This window comes from Notechis scutatus, chromosome 3 (genome assembly GCF_049901735.1).
Source record: "Notechis scutatus isolate UNSWTSFEM ecotype Mainland chromosome 3, rNotScu1.2, whole genome shotgun sequence".
In the NCBI taxonomy this organism is placed as follows: Eukaryota; Metazoa; Chordata; class Lepidosauria; order Squamata; family Elapidae; genus Notechis; species Notechis scutatus.
This window is the reverse complement of record NC_142011.1, coordinates 139,455,098-139,471,470: the sequence shown is the minus strand read 5'-3', so window position 1 is coordinate 139,471,470 and position 16,373 is coordinate 139,455,098. Positions and strand designations below refer to the sequence as shown.

General features: G+C 39.7%; 1 protein-coding gene across 5 annotated transcripts in view; it reads left to right on the top strand.

Annotated features, from left to right (window-relative positions):
* Positions 1 to 16,373, top strand: part of PXDC1 (PX domain containing 1) — a 103,066-nt gene that overhangs the window by 12,345 nt on the left and 74,348 nt on the right. For all 5 annotated transcript variants that reach the window (XM_087961236.1, XM_087961238.1, XM_087961240.1 and 2 more), the window contains exons 2-3: positions 7,231 to 7,322; positions 12,417 to 12,534. In XM_087961236.1, coding sequence (XP_087817362.1) covers positions 7,231 to 7,322; positions 12,417 to 12,534 — 210 coding nt within the window. The remainder of the gene's footprint in view (positions 1 to 7,230; positions 7,323 to 12,416; positions 12,535 to 16,373) is intronic.

Here is a 16,373-nt window from a genome sequence, read left to right as displayed (position 1 = left end):
TCAAGGTTGACTCAGCCTTCCATCCTTCCAAGATCGATAAAATGAGGACCCAGTTTGTTGGGGGCAATGTGCTTAGAGAGTAAAGCATTGTGAAGCGGTATATAAGTCTAAAGGCTACTGCTATGCTAGTTTGCTGTTTCTCAAGTCAGCCACTCAGGATAACATTACATAAAATTCTGCTCAAAACCCTGAGCACAGATGCAGTCATCACAATTCCACAAAATAAGGTTATCCATCTGTTTTTTTCATAGCAGGGAGATAAATGGAATTTTGTTGAAAGCACTTTTAAGAATAAGCATACTCAGTGTGTAAAGGAACAGATGTTTGTCAAACTATGAGTAAGTGGCAGGATGCACTGATTTTTCAGATGGTGTTTAAAGAGAGAGGAAATAGCCCTCATCTCCATATTGTGTGTCAGCGATCATACTAATATATTTCAGAATAACTTGTGGTTAGTTTTAGAATGCACTCCATAGATGTTTGGTCCAAAGGTCGTGACATAAATCCCAAATGAGGTTTTTATGTGTATGTATACTTGTGAGCTTTAGTGAATGAAGTTGCAAACTCGAACTTAATAAATATTTCTAAAGATAAAAATAAAACCCAAACATCACATCCAATGGTATTTTGCAAAATGTTTACAGTTTTTCCACTGTCTGTGCCCCTAAGTGGTTTGGTTCTATTTCTCTCCAAGGAAATAAAAGAATTTGGAGGCAATTGGAGGGTGAGGTTTTAAGGCAAAATAGGGAAAATTCACGAACAATCACGATGCCTATTTTTTTTTTGGGGGGGGGTGGGGGTTCTGTCAAATTTCAATGAAGCCATTTTGAGGAGTTTCTGGATTTTTTTTTAAAAAAAGTTATGTTGTTTGTAGGCTGCCTTCACTCTTATGCACAGATAGGGTCAGGGGTATCTTTGAGGAGTGATTGAAAAAGTCAGTTTGGAAGCAGTCGACTTAAGTGATCAGAGCCAGACCACTGCCAAAAAAAGGAAAGATGAAACAGAAGAGCATATAAACAATCCTATATGAGAGAGAGGGAGAGGGAAAGGTGTGTGTGTGTGTGTGTGTGTGAGAGAGAGAGAGATTTCTATAACTTCCATCTACAGGTATTGTAGTCCTATACATGTGGCAGGTGCCAGCTTGGTAAATGGGAGGTTAATATGCCCACAATATTAAAAATATAGTTCTCACTTTTAGTTGCACTTGAAAGAAATTACTATTTTCGGGCTGGGTGGGGGGAATTAATCACATTTTAGATGAGATTTTTGCACCCTGCTTAGTCTTTCTTGAGCATTGAGTATCAATTGGCTTAGAAGTGGAGACATTTTAATTAAGCAAAATGTAGGAAAAATAAAACAGTCTCTGTGTTTTCAATTTTCCCCACAGTGTAGAATTCTTTTGACCAATTACCTCCTTCGGGGCAGGAGAGCATTCTGGCTGAAACCATTAAATTAATTCCAGGCAAGTCATTTAAAAATAAACATCTTTTTAAGTCTGTGCTTTCCATGCTTAAAGCCAATCTTGCAAGCAGGAATATTGAACTATCTGCATCCATTCCAAAAACATCTGCAAATTTGGTCTTTTCCTGCTGGATGCCAAAAAAACAAAACAAAAATAGGAACTATAGCTTTTCTTTCCCTTGTTGAATGATTAGGAAGGAACTAAATAAGCACATGCAAACAGATTTTGCTTCACTGCTAGCATTTAAATTTATATATAAATAACATTTACAGCCCCAGTAATATTCAGAAGAAAAGGATAATTCTAAATCATATATACACACTTGCTCAGCAACACAGCACTTAATTACAGGTAGTCCTCAGTTTACAACAGTTCATTTAATGGCCATTCAAAGTTACAACCGGACTGAAAAAAGGGACTTAACAACTGTTTTTCACACTTACAACCGTTGCAGCATTCCCATAGTCACGTGATCAAAATTTGGAAGCTTGACAACTGGTTCATATTTATGACGATTGCAATGTTCCGGGGTCATATGTTCATTTTTTGTGTGACTTTATTGCAAGCAAAATCCGTGGGGGGAGCCAACCATGTTACTAACTTCAGAGCTGCCATGGTTCACTTAACAACAATGGCATGAAAAATTGTAAAATGGGGCAAGCTTCATTTAACAAGTGTTTCACTTAGCAACAAAATTTGGGGCTCAATCAATTGTACGACAAAGACTACCTGTATACACTACCTGTATGCACGCTAAAGGGACAGAAGAACTACAGCCAAGGGTCAAACCAACAAGCTCATGTCTTTCCATAGACAAGAAAGATCAGGGAAAGTGTAATGATGAATATAGAGAGTGTCATCAAGGCATTTCTTGTCTCCCACCCCTCAGTATTAAGGGCAGCCCCTAACTATTAAAATCCCCCACCACTATTTTAACTTTTTTAGCCCCAGGTCTTCAGAAAACAAAGCAAATTATTTTGCCTATTCTCATGGAACAAATATATATTTGAGAAGTCATGGAATTTTTCTCCAGGATTATACACACCTGTGGATAAATTTCAAAAGAAAATGGATATCTTTTGTTGGAAGAAAATGTCCATCTGGGTTCGGTTCCAAGTGGGAGAAAGACGCTGGAAACATGGAGGCTGTTTGGAAAGATGGTTTAATGGTAGACAGGACTGCATGCCTTGCAGTTTTGGGGTGAAGAAAAAAAACAAAACGGAAGAGATGTTGAGAGTCCCTGGATTTTATACCCTCTCTGGCTTTGAACTTCCTGGGGCACAGGAAGAATATCCTGATTGGTTGCTGTCAGAGATCACAGCTAGCTTTGTAGGTTGTCTAATGTGCTAAATTTGTTTGAAACTTGGTGGGTGGTGCAATGAAGGGCGATTAAATGGCTCTGCCTTAAGGGGGTAGATCTTTGTTATGTAGAATAGACTGGCCCAGGCCTTAATGGCCCATTAACAAAGGTGGGGAGGGGGCTGAGTTTCTGCCTCTCTGAGTTTCTACTTCTAGGGGAAATATTCTTCCTTTTTAGTATATGCTAAAATATTTCATTTTTCTAGGACGGGGTGGGTTTTAACTTCCAATAACCATATCGATAACCTAAATAAATAGCTGGCGATGATAGCAAGCAGCACCAAAGGTCCCTCCCAATTCTGTTATTCTATGTTCTATGAACTATCTCAAGTATCTGAATGTGGCTCAAGCCAAAGTCAACTCATGGAGACCCAAATCACCAGGCAATCTGATTAAGAGGAAGATTTATGTTGGATTTATCTCTGATATCTAGACCCTTAAGCCTGTGTCTTGGCTGTGCTGTTTCAAACTTCAAGAATGTGCTTTGGAATTAAATGCTTCTCCGTAACATAAAATCCCCTACACTTTTGTTTGCACTGTCAAACCAGCTAGTAGCTGCTGAACAATTAGGTTTTTCTGTGCAGGATCATCTTCTCCTCATATCTCCCTTTTTCCTTGATATTTTTTTATTGAAAGGTCAGTCTTCAAAAAGGTATCTTGCATTGCTAGATGGTGGCTTCTCTGCTGAATGCACTTCAGTTAAGTGGGGAGACACGTAACTAAGAGATGGTCTACTAGTTTAGGTCTCTCCGTCTGGGTAAATTACCCAGACACGTGTGCACATGTAATTTGACAAAATCACTGAATTTAACAGAATGAAATTACTATGTTGGAGTAGCAGTAGATTTTAGTAGTAGCAATATGTAGAGGTATGGCTCCCTCTATTGGATACTCACCAAATTGCAGTGGAAAGATCTCATGTTCAGAGATTTTCTAAAGTTGGAAAAACAACTTATATAATAGAGCAGTGGTCCCCAACCTTTTTTGTACCACGGACCGGTACAATCCACGGACCGATCCACGGACCGGTACCGGCATCAGCACGCACGACCAAGGCAAGGCGAGCTGAGCGACTGGCCAGCCAGCCGTCCCCTGCTTCTCCCCGCCACCTTCAACTCCTCCTTTGTACCTTCTCGCAGTCGATGGGCTTTTCGGGCTCTTTCTTAATCTCCTCCTGAGTAACGCGAGACTCCACCGCCATCGGGACGGCTCTTCGTTCGAAGCCCCCCCCTCTTTGACGAAACTAAGGCACGAGGATTCCTTCAGCACCCAAACGCCGCTTTCCAACCGACGACCGACAAGCTCACCCGGAAGCACTTTCTCAAGCGCCGTCAAAACAAGATGGTGGCGCCCAAGCAAAGTAGGCCCTACTTTCATTCTTTGTGGCCCGGTACAAAATGATCCACGGACCGATACCGGTCCGGGGCCTGGTGGTTGGGGACCCCTGTAATAGAGTACACCAGGGGTTCTCAACCCCCGGTGCATGGGCCGGCAGCAGAGGTGGTATTCAGCAGGTTCTGACCAGTTCCGGAGAACCAGTAGCAGAAATTTTGAGTAGTTTGGAGAACCAGCAAATGCCACCTCTGACTGGAGATTTTACAGTATCCTTCCCCTGCCACGCCCACAGAACCGGTAGTAAAAAAAATTGAATCCCACCACTGGTCGGCACCAGTCTGTGGCGTGCCAGAAACCAGGCCGCGCAAAGAAGCAAAGGATGTAGGCAGCACATGAAACCACTCTCCCTCGGGTCCACAGAAATATCTCTCCACGGAACCGGTCCCTGATGCCCCAAAGGTTGGGGCCACTGGAGTACACAATGAGAGGAGCGAACAGAACTATGATGAGCAAAAAGAATTAAGGAGGCAATTAACCAAGCATAAAATATGTATTTGTCAGAAAGTAAAATAACGAGGTTACTCTGGGGCATTGATTCTGTTCTGCACTCTGCTGGTTCCTAACACATTAATACATAATATTGGAACCACTGATTAGACTCTTTGAGAATTCCCGGAGTTCAGGAGAAATGTCAGAAGATTAGAGAAAAGCTAAAGTTCCAGTCTTTAAAAAAAATGGGCCTAGAAAACTAACAGCTGGACATCAGTTTTTGGAAATATCTAGAAAGGCTGTCAGTTTGCAAGCACATACAAAAGAACTAGATGTCAACGAAAGTTAAAAACAAATAGTGCAAAACAAATCTTACTGATTTGATTGTGATGAAATTAGTAAGCCAAGGGAAAGGCTGTGTACTATTGCACTTAGACATCAGTAGGGCATATGGTAAACCTGAATGTACAGATTTCTTGGAGTAGACCAGAGGTCTCCAAACTTGGCAACTTTAAGACTTGTGGACTTCACCTCCCAGAATTCTCCAGCCAGCATAGTCTTAAAGTTGCCAAGTTTGGAGACCTCTGGAATAGAGTAACCCTGGTTTGCTGTCCGTACTTAGTAATTGGGTTGCACTGGATGTTTTAAGCAATTGCATGGTAAGAGAGTTCCTGCCCTAGAAGATCTACTCCAAAGGGGAACTGTTGGCTGACATGGGGTGGTCTCTGTGGATATCTATATTTAATACCTTTAAGATTTCAGATAAATTCAAAGCATTTATCTTTGGGGGGATTCTATTCTGGAGGTGGCTGCTAGATTGACAGCAGACTCCACCTTTCTCCCTGCTCTCTGCTCCCTACTCTCTCATCTTTTTTTACTAGTCATATGAATGTATTTTCTTTGTTTTCTTTATTTTGTTGCTCTATTGTTTACTTTCACTTTGCTTAAACTCCATTTTTATTTCTTCATTTTTAATTGCTGTAAGTGTCCTAGAGTGGCCCCATGGTGAGATAGGTGGCCAGTAAATTAAATAATAATAAATAATAATACTATTGCAATGAGAATATGTGCTTTCCCCACCATAGCATTATCACTGAATCAATCCAATCAATATTGGTATAAAAGTTGTTACCCGCTTTCCAATTTCTACTGTGCTTTTTATTGCATCTTTTTGAATTCGCCACTAATAATGATGTCCTGATTTGTGAGCGTGCCACTTGTAAAAAGTAAGGTGATTGTTCTTTTGGCTTGGCTGCCCTCATTCTTCAGCACATTACCTGCCAATAGGGAAAACATCCATGAATAACGGCAATGCAACATGAATCTAGTAAATCTGATTTCCAGGATTTACCTGAGGTTTTTTTTAGACTAGTTTGTTTGTCCTCTATTTTGGCATTCCCAAGTTAAAATGATGTAAAAGCAAGAAATATGTGGTGAGATACGAAAGGCAGAGATAGAACTAGAATGGAGAAAACTGGCGCAATCATACTTATGTGCCCTGTTAGATCCTGTAGAACCAGAAAACCAAAACTAATTACTTGCTGCACAACCACTCCTCTTACTTCTGGGGAAGGAATGGAAATGATTTGAACTGACAAATATAAGTGCAAAGATTTCATAAAGTCTTGGCTCCTTGACACAGCACATTTGTGTTGCTTTTCCGGTGAGAATATGGAAATGAGCGTGCCACTCTCTGTTTTTTCCAACTTGCCATTCTGGCCTACAATTCTGATATTTCTTGATAGTCTTTTGTCCACGTACCAACCAGGCCCAACCAACTCAGCCTCTGAGGTAATTCTGAGGTCAGCCCAGTATCGCCTTCTGCTGAGATGTCAGACACAAGGAAATTAGCAAATTGAGAGGAAAAAATCAGTTGTTAAGATTGAGCTTGTCAGGATACAACAGTTTTGTAGTCAGTTGCAGTAAGGGTCAAGGCATCTGATTCATTTGCTTCCTCATTAACAAGAGGGAGGCAATGTGCTTTCCACACAATCATTCATTAATAAAAGCATGAAATACAGGCTGATGGAAAGTCTTAAATTATTCTTTTCTTCTGGTAGATCAGCATTGGGGGTTTACAGAGGGAGGTCTTTTCATTCAAGATGAAAGTGTAACCCAGAGAGATCCAGATGAACATCTGGAAAAGGTTAACCTTCAGGATCAATTGTATGTTATTTGCGTTATTATAGTCTATAAAGCTCAGGCTTCAGATAGTTTTAAATTCTCCTTCTTGCTGCTTTTTAAAACATAGATGAATATTCTGGCCAATGATATGACTTATATTCACGTTACAAGGTATGAGATAAGAGGGCATTAAAACTCAAAGATGCTTTCTCTTTAAGCTGTTATTGTTAGGAGCAATGTTGGGTTTGGCAAAGGGTTAAAGCATATGGATAAGTTTTGTTATTCATGCATCTTTTAGATGTGTTAGTGGGAATTATTTTGTCTCATTCATTCTTACACACTGAAGCTATATTTTCATATATTGAGAACATAAAATACAGGCCGAAATGTGTATAATCAAGAATAAAATGTAGCTTCCCTCAGAATACTTCCTTAAAGGTTTTCTTCTTTTTTTTTTCTAGGCTTAATTACAATTAAAGAGTCTCATGACATAGAAGCCAGGCTGAACGAGGTAGAGAAGCTCCTAAAGAATATTATAAATATGCCTTGGAAGGTAAGTAAGAAAAATGATAAATTTCAGTGAAAGTTTAGTCAATGTTGATTTTTTTTTCAATCGTTCTATTTTTATTACTTGGGAGACGTGAAAACCTGTGAAGAAATTTTAAAATGTCCACTATGTTAGTCTAAAGAATTATGGTTGGAAGAGAGCCACAAATGGCTGCATTTTAGCCTAGATAACAGGCTAACACTAAAACTATAGTGTAAACCTTAAAGTAGGCCTTATGGGTTATAGGAAACCTGCCAAGACCTTGTGGTAGAAGAATGGAGATCTCAAACCCTTTTCCTCAAAATACTTTTACATCTTGATCTTCGTCTCTGTCTTCCTAAAGGAGCCTCATTTGGCACCTTCTCTCTGTTCTGCCTTTCTAGGGATGAAAATACCACAAAACAAAGTGAAATGATTTCTCTAGCACTGCTTCATGGCCTATAGTGTCAAGTTGTGTAGCTAGAGCAGGGGTGTCAAGCTTGATTTCATTGAGGGCCGCATCAGGGTTGTATTTGACTTTGGGGGGCTGGGGTGGGCATGGCCAGAGTGGGTGTGGCCAGCATGACATCACTTTTGCTGGGGGGGTGGCGCCTGTGCTGGCCCAAGCACTCTGCCAGTGAAAATGGGCTCCTGAGCTTCGTTTTCAGCTGCGATGGCCTCCTGCAACCCTCTGCCAGCGAAAACAGAGCTTGAGGAGGGCATGCACGGCCCGCCTGAGCTTTGTTTTTGCTGGCAGAGGCATTGCGGGCCGGTCCTTCCCTATTTTCAGGGTAGCCCCTCGGACTAGATCTAAGCACCCCACAGGCCAGATCTGGGCCCCCCGGGCCCTGAGTTTGACACCCCGGGCTAGAGGATTCAGCTCTACATGAGACATGCAGCCCTGCAAAGCAAAGTGATGCCCCATTTCTAAGTATCATAGGAGAACAGCTGCCTTCCAACAGACCCCTTGCTCGGTTTCTGCATTCTTTTACACTTTCAGAGAAGCCATTTCCATCAAAGTGAAGTGGTTGAGGTAAAGCAAAATGCTTTCACTGCAGGTATTGAAATAAGGTGCTTTATTTTTCATGAGCGAGATCACCTCACTCCATTCCTTTGAGTTGAAGATACACAGGAGATTTTTTTTTATTTTTTTATTTTGATTTGTCAATCGCTTACAAGATAATAGGTATAAGTATATACATAGTTATGAAGACATGAAATGGGTACATATAAGAAAAACAAAAGAAACAATAGGACAGGGACGGTAGGCATGTTGGTGCTCTTATGCACGCCCCCTACAGACCTCTTAGGAAAGGGGAGAGGTCAATAGTAGACAGTCTAAGGTTAAAGTTTTTGGGGTTTGGAGAAGAAACCACAGAGTCAGGTAGAGTATTCCAGACATTGACCACTCTGTTGCTGAAGTCGTATTTCCTGCAATCAAGTTTGGTGCGATTAACCTTGAGTTTGTATCTATTGTGTGCTCTTGTGTTGTTATGGTTGAAGCTGAAGTATTCATTGACAGGTAAGTCATTGCAATGTATGATTTTATATACCATAGTTAGATCAGACCAAAGAGGGCGTAATTCAAGGTTTTCTAGGTCTAGAATTTCAAGTCTGGTGGCATATGGTATTCTACAACGAGTAGAGGAGTGGAGAACTCTTCTTGTGAAATATTTCTGGACTTTCTCAACTGTGCTAATATCAGATATGTAATATGGGTTCCAGACTGATGAGCTGTATTCGAGTATTGGTCTAGCAAATGTTTTGTATGCTCTAGTTAGTAGTGTGATATTACCAGAGAAAAAGCTACGTAGGATTAGGTTAACAACACTTAATGCCTTTTTGGCTATGTAGTTATAGTGGGCTCTAGCACTTAGATCATTAGAGATGAGTATTCCAAGGTCCTTTTCAATTCCAAGATCCTCGTTAATGCTGTACAAAACATCTGTTTTGAAGTAAGGGCCAAGCTGCACATCCCAGTTTTACCTTTTCATTTACTTATTCTTCGAATTCTATGGGTAATTTTGGAAGGAACCAGAATTTCCCCCTGAACAAGGATAAATACCATTCATTCTATTTTAAAATAATTTTCCTAGCTGCGGTAGTGAGATAATTTATTGGTGTGGGGGCCTGGCTGAGAGAGATAAACTTCCCTTCCTGTACATTGTGACATCCCACCTCCAAAAAACCCACTCTGCATATATAAGAAGTATCAGAAAGTGAAGCTGTCAACAATTCATTCAGTGTACTAGAATTGAGTATTGAGTATCCTTGAGTTTAATGAAGTTTCTCCAAGGAAGCTTTGATTGGATCATAGCCTTGAACATCCCATGTATAATATTTTTCCTGTGAGGGATGTAGAGAAAATTATAGCAGAAACATTTCTGTTTAGGGTGACATTTGAGGATTTATTCATCCTGAATGAGGAAAAGAGTACCACAGTTAATTACTGCTAAAATGATTAATATCTGTGACGGGCACAAATTTGTTGTCCAAATTAGAAAACAAGTAGTTCCCTGGGATTTAGGAAAAGATAGATAGGATCATAATTCATTCTGGAGGACAAGAATTGCCCAATTCTTCCTCAACTGAATATTTTGGTATCCAGCCTTCCCTCCCCACCTCCTTTTTTCTCTTTTCTGCTTTATACCTGGAGGACTGACTTGCCCTTCTCCCGCCTCACAGCTACACCTGCAATTCTCATTCTCCCCCATCCCAGAAGGTCCACAGAGGATCCAATGAACATGCCCTTGTTCCTCAGAGCAAAGAGGTAGAGCAGGGGTGTCCAACCTTGGCAACTTTAAGACTTGTGGACTTCAACTCCCAGAATTCCTCAAGTCTTAAAGTTGCCAAGGTTGGACACCCCTGAGGTAGAGCAAGGGAACATCAGGAGAATTCTGGGAGTTGAAGTCCACAAGTCTTAAAGTTGCCAAGGTTGGACACCCCTGAGGTAGAGCAAGGGAACATCAGGAGAATTCTGGGAGTTGAAGTCCACAAGTCTTAAAGTTGCCAAGGTTGGACACCCCTGAGGTAGAGCAAGGGAACATCAGGAGATATTTCCAGCTCCCCATCTAACAGGCCATCTAACACCCTAGCCTTGAGGGAAAGGGAAACCACTCCCTTGTTTTATCTCTAAAGGCCTTAGAGTTGAGCACTTCCCAAGGTGTTGTGGTTGATTTGAGGAAATACAAATGTTACTCTTCTTCTTGGGAATCGGTGTGCCCTATGGCCTGTCTTTCCCAACTTATTTCCCCTGCCTTGGCTATTGAATGTTATCAATCTGACTATTTTGCAACTGCCTTTTTGTGATTTTTTTTTTAAGGTCTAGACTCTAGACAATACCCCGAGAATGAATCTTCATGTAGCTGTAGACTAGAAGGCATAATTTGTTGGACTATGAGACTTTTTAAAAGTACATGCACTACTAGAAAGAAGAAATCTAAGAAAGTATTGTGAGCCAATTAGAGACATATTGCATGTGTTGTCCAGGGTTTATATTTCTCAGGTTATTTTAAAGAATTGGAGCTGCTTCACATGCAAGGCATAATTCAATACAGGTCACATAACAATGCTAATTGGGACCAGAAACTTCTTGTTAAGTGATGTGATCATAAGTTGAAAACCACGTGACTGTGCTGTCCAGAAACAGCAGTCCCACGGTTGCCAGTTGAAAATATGAAGGAAGGACCTCATTTGACTGTGACTTCCAACTTCTTGCCAATTTCCCCATTGACTTTGCTGGTGTGAAACTGGCAAGGAGGGTTGCAGATCACAAGTCTTGTGACCTTAGGATGCTGCAAACATCATAAATGCATGCCGGTAGCCAAGCATCCGAATTGCAATCACATGAACTGTGAAGATGCTGCAGCGGGTTGTAAGTTTGAAGACTGGTTGTAATTACCACTCATTCAGTGCTGTTACAACTTCAAACAGTTGCTGAACTAGTGATCATTAAACAAGGATAAACTGTAAAGTATTTTCTGTGTGTGAAAGTCCTCCTGATACAAAGACTAGACCATTAGGTTGTACAGCTGAGAGGCAGGTAGCCTTCCCTTTGGAAGAGTCCAAGTATTGTACTTTTTAAGGGAATATCCAAGGCCTGTATTAGGGTAATAAGGAAAAGATGTCGCCGACATGGGTTGGTTGAGAATTTTAATATAAGAATAATAATAGAATAGAATAATAATAACTTTATTGTCACTTTGAATATACACTAATTGGCATACATTAAAGATGAAGTTTCATTGCATACAGCTCTCAAAGGGCACCTCCAATATACTCTACATGAACATGAATAAATAAATAAATGAATACAAAATTATGTATATACCTACCTATGTTATATGACACAGAAAAACAACACAGTCTAGTTCGGATGTATACATGTACATGGTGAGAAAAACGAATCTTGCGAGTTTACCAGACGGAGGGCATAGGGAACAAAGCTGTTACAGAATCTGGAAGGCCTGCTAGAAATACTTCGAAACCTCCTCCCAGAGGGGAGCAGCAGAAACAGACTGTGAAGTGGGTGTCTGGGGTCTCTAACAATTCTTTGAGCTCTAAGCACATAGTGCTTATAAGCGGTATCTTGAATAACGGAAAGTGAGCTTCCTATAATCTTCTTGGCTGTCCTTACCACTCTCTGTATGGACTTTCTATCTGGGGCACTGCTGCCACCAAACCAAACAGTTAAATTCTTGGCTGTTTGTGGTTTATGAGTGTAGATATTCTAGGTGGGTAAAACCTAATCACAAGTGACTTTTTTACTTGTTTTCTGCCAAAACTAAAAATAATCAAAAAGCCACTTAACAATAGCTTACTGCTGAATTTTATAGCTGTTACATATGGTACAGTATGCAGATCTATAGATGGTCTACTTTCTGTCAAGCTCATTACCCACTTCACATTTTCACAATTTTTATATTTGTTGGAACTACAACTTGCAGCGTTCCTAGCTAGTGTGAAGGGCATCATCAGAAGGTTGATCTGCAATCTGTAGAGTTTCAGGCAGAAATCTTTCTTGGTCCTTTCTGCAAGCGCTAAGGATTGAACAAAGGAGCTCAAATGTTATTTTACCTCCTCCCGTGATTATAATTGTCTTTGTTAATTTCATTTTTTCAGTATTCCAGATCTGAAGTTGTCCTCACCTTTTTCGAAAGGTCTCCTTTAGATCAAGTGTTAAAAAACGACAACGTCCATAAAATCCAACCAAGTTTCCAGAGTCCAGTTAAAATATCTGGTAAGGTTTAGTGGTTTGCTTTTAAGCTGCATTAGATAATATTAGGAATTGTGATTCATCTCAATACAAAATCAGAATGAACTGGTGGAGTATAAGAATACTTTATGGTGTTTTTTTTTAAAAAATATTCAGTTTTATGAAATTATTCAATCACATGAGATTTTATAATCTCAGAAAATTTTAACTGTTTTCATGCTTACATTCTCTTCCCCCTTCCCCAAATCCAGTAGTATTCATTTTGGGTTTCTATGGACATTATTAGTGGGATGCTACTTGTGCAGCAGGTATTGCAATAGTAATTGCTGGATTACATTTTTGTCTGCAAAAGGTTTTGATGGCAAGGTAGTCTTCTGCATAAAAAAGAAGGATGGAGAATGCCCAGAATAGACTTTGGATTATTCATTAGACGAACCGGCTATAATTACTCACTTTAGACTTGTTCCCTCTTTGAACATTCTTTTACCACTACAGCCTTAATTATTGATATTGGTTATTAAAATGTAAGAAACTAAACTAGACATATCAACATCTTAGAAGCCGAAATGATGTTACATTTCATTGTCGGTCTTCTAGTTTGAAGAAATTGACAGTTTTGTGCAGGTGAAATCTGATTCAGATTTTTGCTGAGGTCCCCTTCCCTGAGTGAGGTTGAATCAATGATATCACACTTAGGCTGCAGTTTTACAGTTGTGTTCTTAGGAATAAATGGCCCTAGAATTCGTATATCTGGTTGCGCACATAGGGCAACTCAAACACAGAAAAATGTGCCTCCCTAATTGCTGAGTTCCAGAAAAGAGCAAGAAGAGATAGGGAGATACATCTATGTACCAGGGGTGGGATACGACAGGGTTAACTACCGGTTCAGGATTTATGAGGCTCGGTGATTTATGATGCGCTTCCCTGCACGCTGCGAGCCGTGCACCTGTAAATCATCATCAGCACGCTGCGTGCTGAGAAGCAGCCTTTGAAACAGCCCTCTTTTCCTGCTTTTTTAACTGCAGCTATGCCTCGTTCGGCAGCTGAAGTTGAAAAATCAGGAAATAAAGATCAGGTAAGAGCCCGGGTGGGCAAAAACATCAGCAGACATAGAACCGGTTCTATGTCTGCTGCTCTTCAGAGCTACCGGTTCTACAGAGGTGGACAGAACCGGTACAAACCCACCCCTGCTGTGTACCCACACAAAGGTTTGTGTGCAGAACTACAGCCAGATGTTTGTGAAAGTAGAGACCAATCCGCTCTAGAAAAGGTTGTTAGCAAAGCTGCAGGAGTTTCTGAAATGCCTGCCAAACAATATAAAATCTTGCAAGACACCAAAGTTTGAAAAATCAAAGACAAATGAAGAAGTGAGATTGAACTGCCATTTGTCAGAAATGGTGTAGGGTCTCCCGCTTGGGCGGGGGGTTGGACTAGATGACCTACAAGGTCCCTTCCAACTCTGATTATCTGTTATCTGTTAAGTGGCTGGTAGAGAAAATGGCTAGATTTTATCACTAATGACATAAGCATGAGCTTGCAAGAACTCATAAAAGCAGTTAATAACACAGTACTGAATTTAATTTAACCTGGAAACTATTTATAGATTATAATTGTGCATATACATTTCCACCACATCCTAAAGTTGTATCTCTCTTAACATAAAGCTTTATTTATTATAATATGGGCAGGCTTTCTCAGATTACACATAAATACCCATTAATTATTTATTCTGGCAATGATGTTTATCCTATTGACTGCCTTATTTTACTACTGAATATTGATTTGATTTTCAGAATGGTTTTAAAGTGCTAAATTGATTTTAAAAGTCACCTTTATATGCAGTACTAATCTAATGTTAACTCTTACACAGTTTTATACAGTTTGCAAATCTCTTTTCTATTACTTTTCTTCTCTTTTATTCTTCTTGACTCTTTTTTGTTCCTTGTTACACTTTCAAGTATCTATAAAATAAATAAAAAGTAAGAAAACGCAAGCAGTTCCCAGCAATCTTTTGAAAGTGATGTCTTTGGGGTTATGACGAGTTGGAAGTGACTGAATAATTGTGTACCATCAGCACAAGGGTCACACAAACAGCCTTATGCAACATTCCTGACTTGGGCAGCCTCCAGTCATATGTTGAATTCAACATCTAGAATTCTTAGCAGTTGTGACCATTGTCGAGATCCCTGAAATAAATTCCTCCTATTTGAAGGGTTACTTGGTTGGGAAGGCTAGCGTAATCTGAAGCCCTTTGTGAGCTGAAACATAATATTGAACAGTGTTTTTAGGTCTGTGCATAAAGGAAAATAATGTGTCCTTGATTATTGCAGAATAGAAAGGATAAAATATAAATATATTCATTATATCTATTTATGGCACACTTTGTGTACTATTTAAGGCATACACACAGGTAAGATTTTTTCCTATTTGTTTTTTTGGCTATGAATGGAGAAATCAAAAATGTCCTTTGTTCTCTCTTGATATGCTGTTGAATTTAGAATATCGCAGGGCAAATGTATCTGGTAGGTTTGCTAGAACAGATGGTATGCAACAAAATAATATTTAACTTTATAATAGAAGGGTTAGGGAGAACAGGAAAAAAAAGGCCTTCCGGTCATATTTTACTTTAGATCTGTTTCGCTTGTTTGCTTGGGCCACTTGCATCATCAGAAGAGCGAAAAGGATGTAATTTTATGTTCAGTTAAAGAAAAGCCTCTCTCCAGCCTGAAAAGGAAGGAGAAGAATAAGGCTGTGACTTTTCTTTTCTTTCCTTCTTGCACTAAATCGTGTTTAACTGCATTTCCTGGCGTGGGGAATAGAGGAAACAAGGTTGGAACTGATACAAGAAGCATCTATATCAGGGGTGTCCAACCTTGGCAACTTTAAGACTTGTGGACTTCAACTCCCAGAATTCCTCAGCCAGCAAAGCTGGCTGAGGAATTCTGGGAGTTGAAGTCCACAAGTCTTAAAGTTGTCAAGGTTGGACACCCCTGATCTATATGTTTAAGCATTAGATATGAAGAATACATAAAGAAAGTTTAGTTATGCCTTACATATTCAGATCATTTAGAAATAGTGAGCAAAAACTTCGGGATTCACAGATAAACATTTCTGATTCTGAAAGTTTTTCTATAATTAGAGAAAAATCTCAATTGTTTTGGTACAAAACCAAACCCTGACATGTAAGATACAAGAGCCCTTTCTATGTTATTTTCCCATTGGAAAACAGTTCCTGAAGGCAGAGATTACTTGGCAAAATTTTGTTCAGTTCAGGAGAACTTTAGCCTCACACCAACTGAGGGTTGAAAACTCTTCATGCCCTGATTATTGCTGTCCAAGACAAAACCATTAAAATTAAAAAGTCATAGAGATCCTAGAGAATCAGAGAAAAGGTTATAGAATGGAAAAGCTTTGGTGGGGCACCTGTCCTCAATTCCACAAAGAAAGAAAGAAAGAAAGGAAGGAAGGAAGGAAGGAAGGAAGGAAGGAAGGAAGGAAGGAAGGAAGGAAGGAAGGAAGGAAGGAAGGAAAGAAAGAAAGAAAGAAAGAAAGAAAGAAAGAAAGAAAGAAAGAAAGAAAGAAAGAAAGAAAGAAAGAAAGAGTGTTTGTGTGTATGTGTGCATTCACATATGTGCAATGTGTTTGTGTATATAATGGGATTTGGAAATTATTAAGGAATACATGTGTTCTGGATTAACATTTATCATACTTCTAGAAAATTATTTCGGAACTTGGAAAAACAAATTCATGATGGAGATTAATACTTTAGTCTATAACATTTCAGAGGGATGCAGTGGCTCAGTGGCTAAGACGCTGAGTTTGTCGATCAGAAAGATCGGCAGTTTGGCGGTTCGAATCCCTAG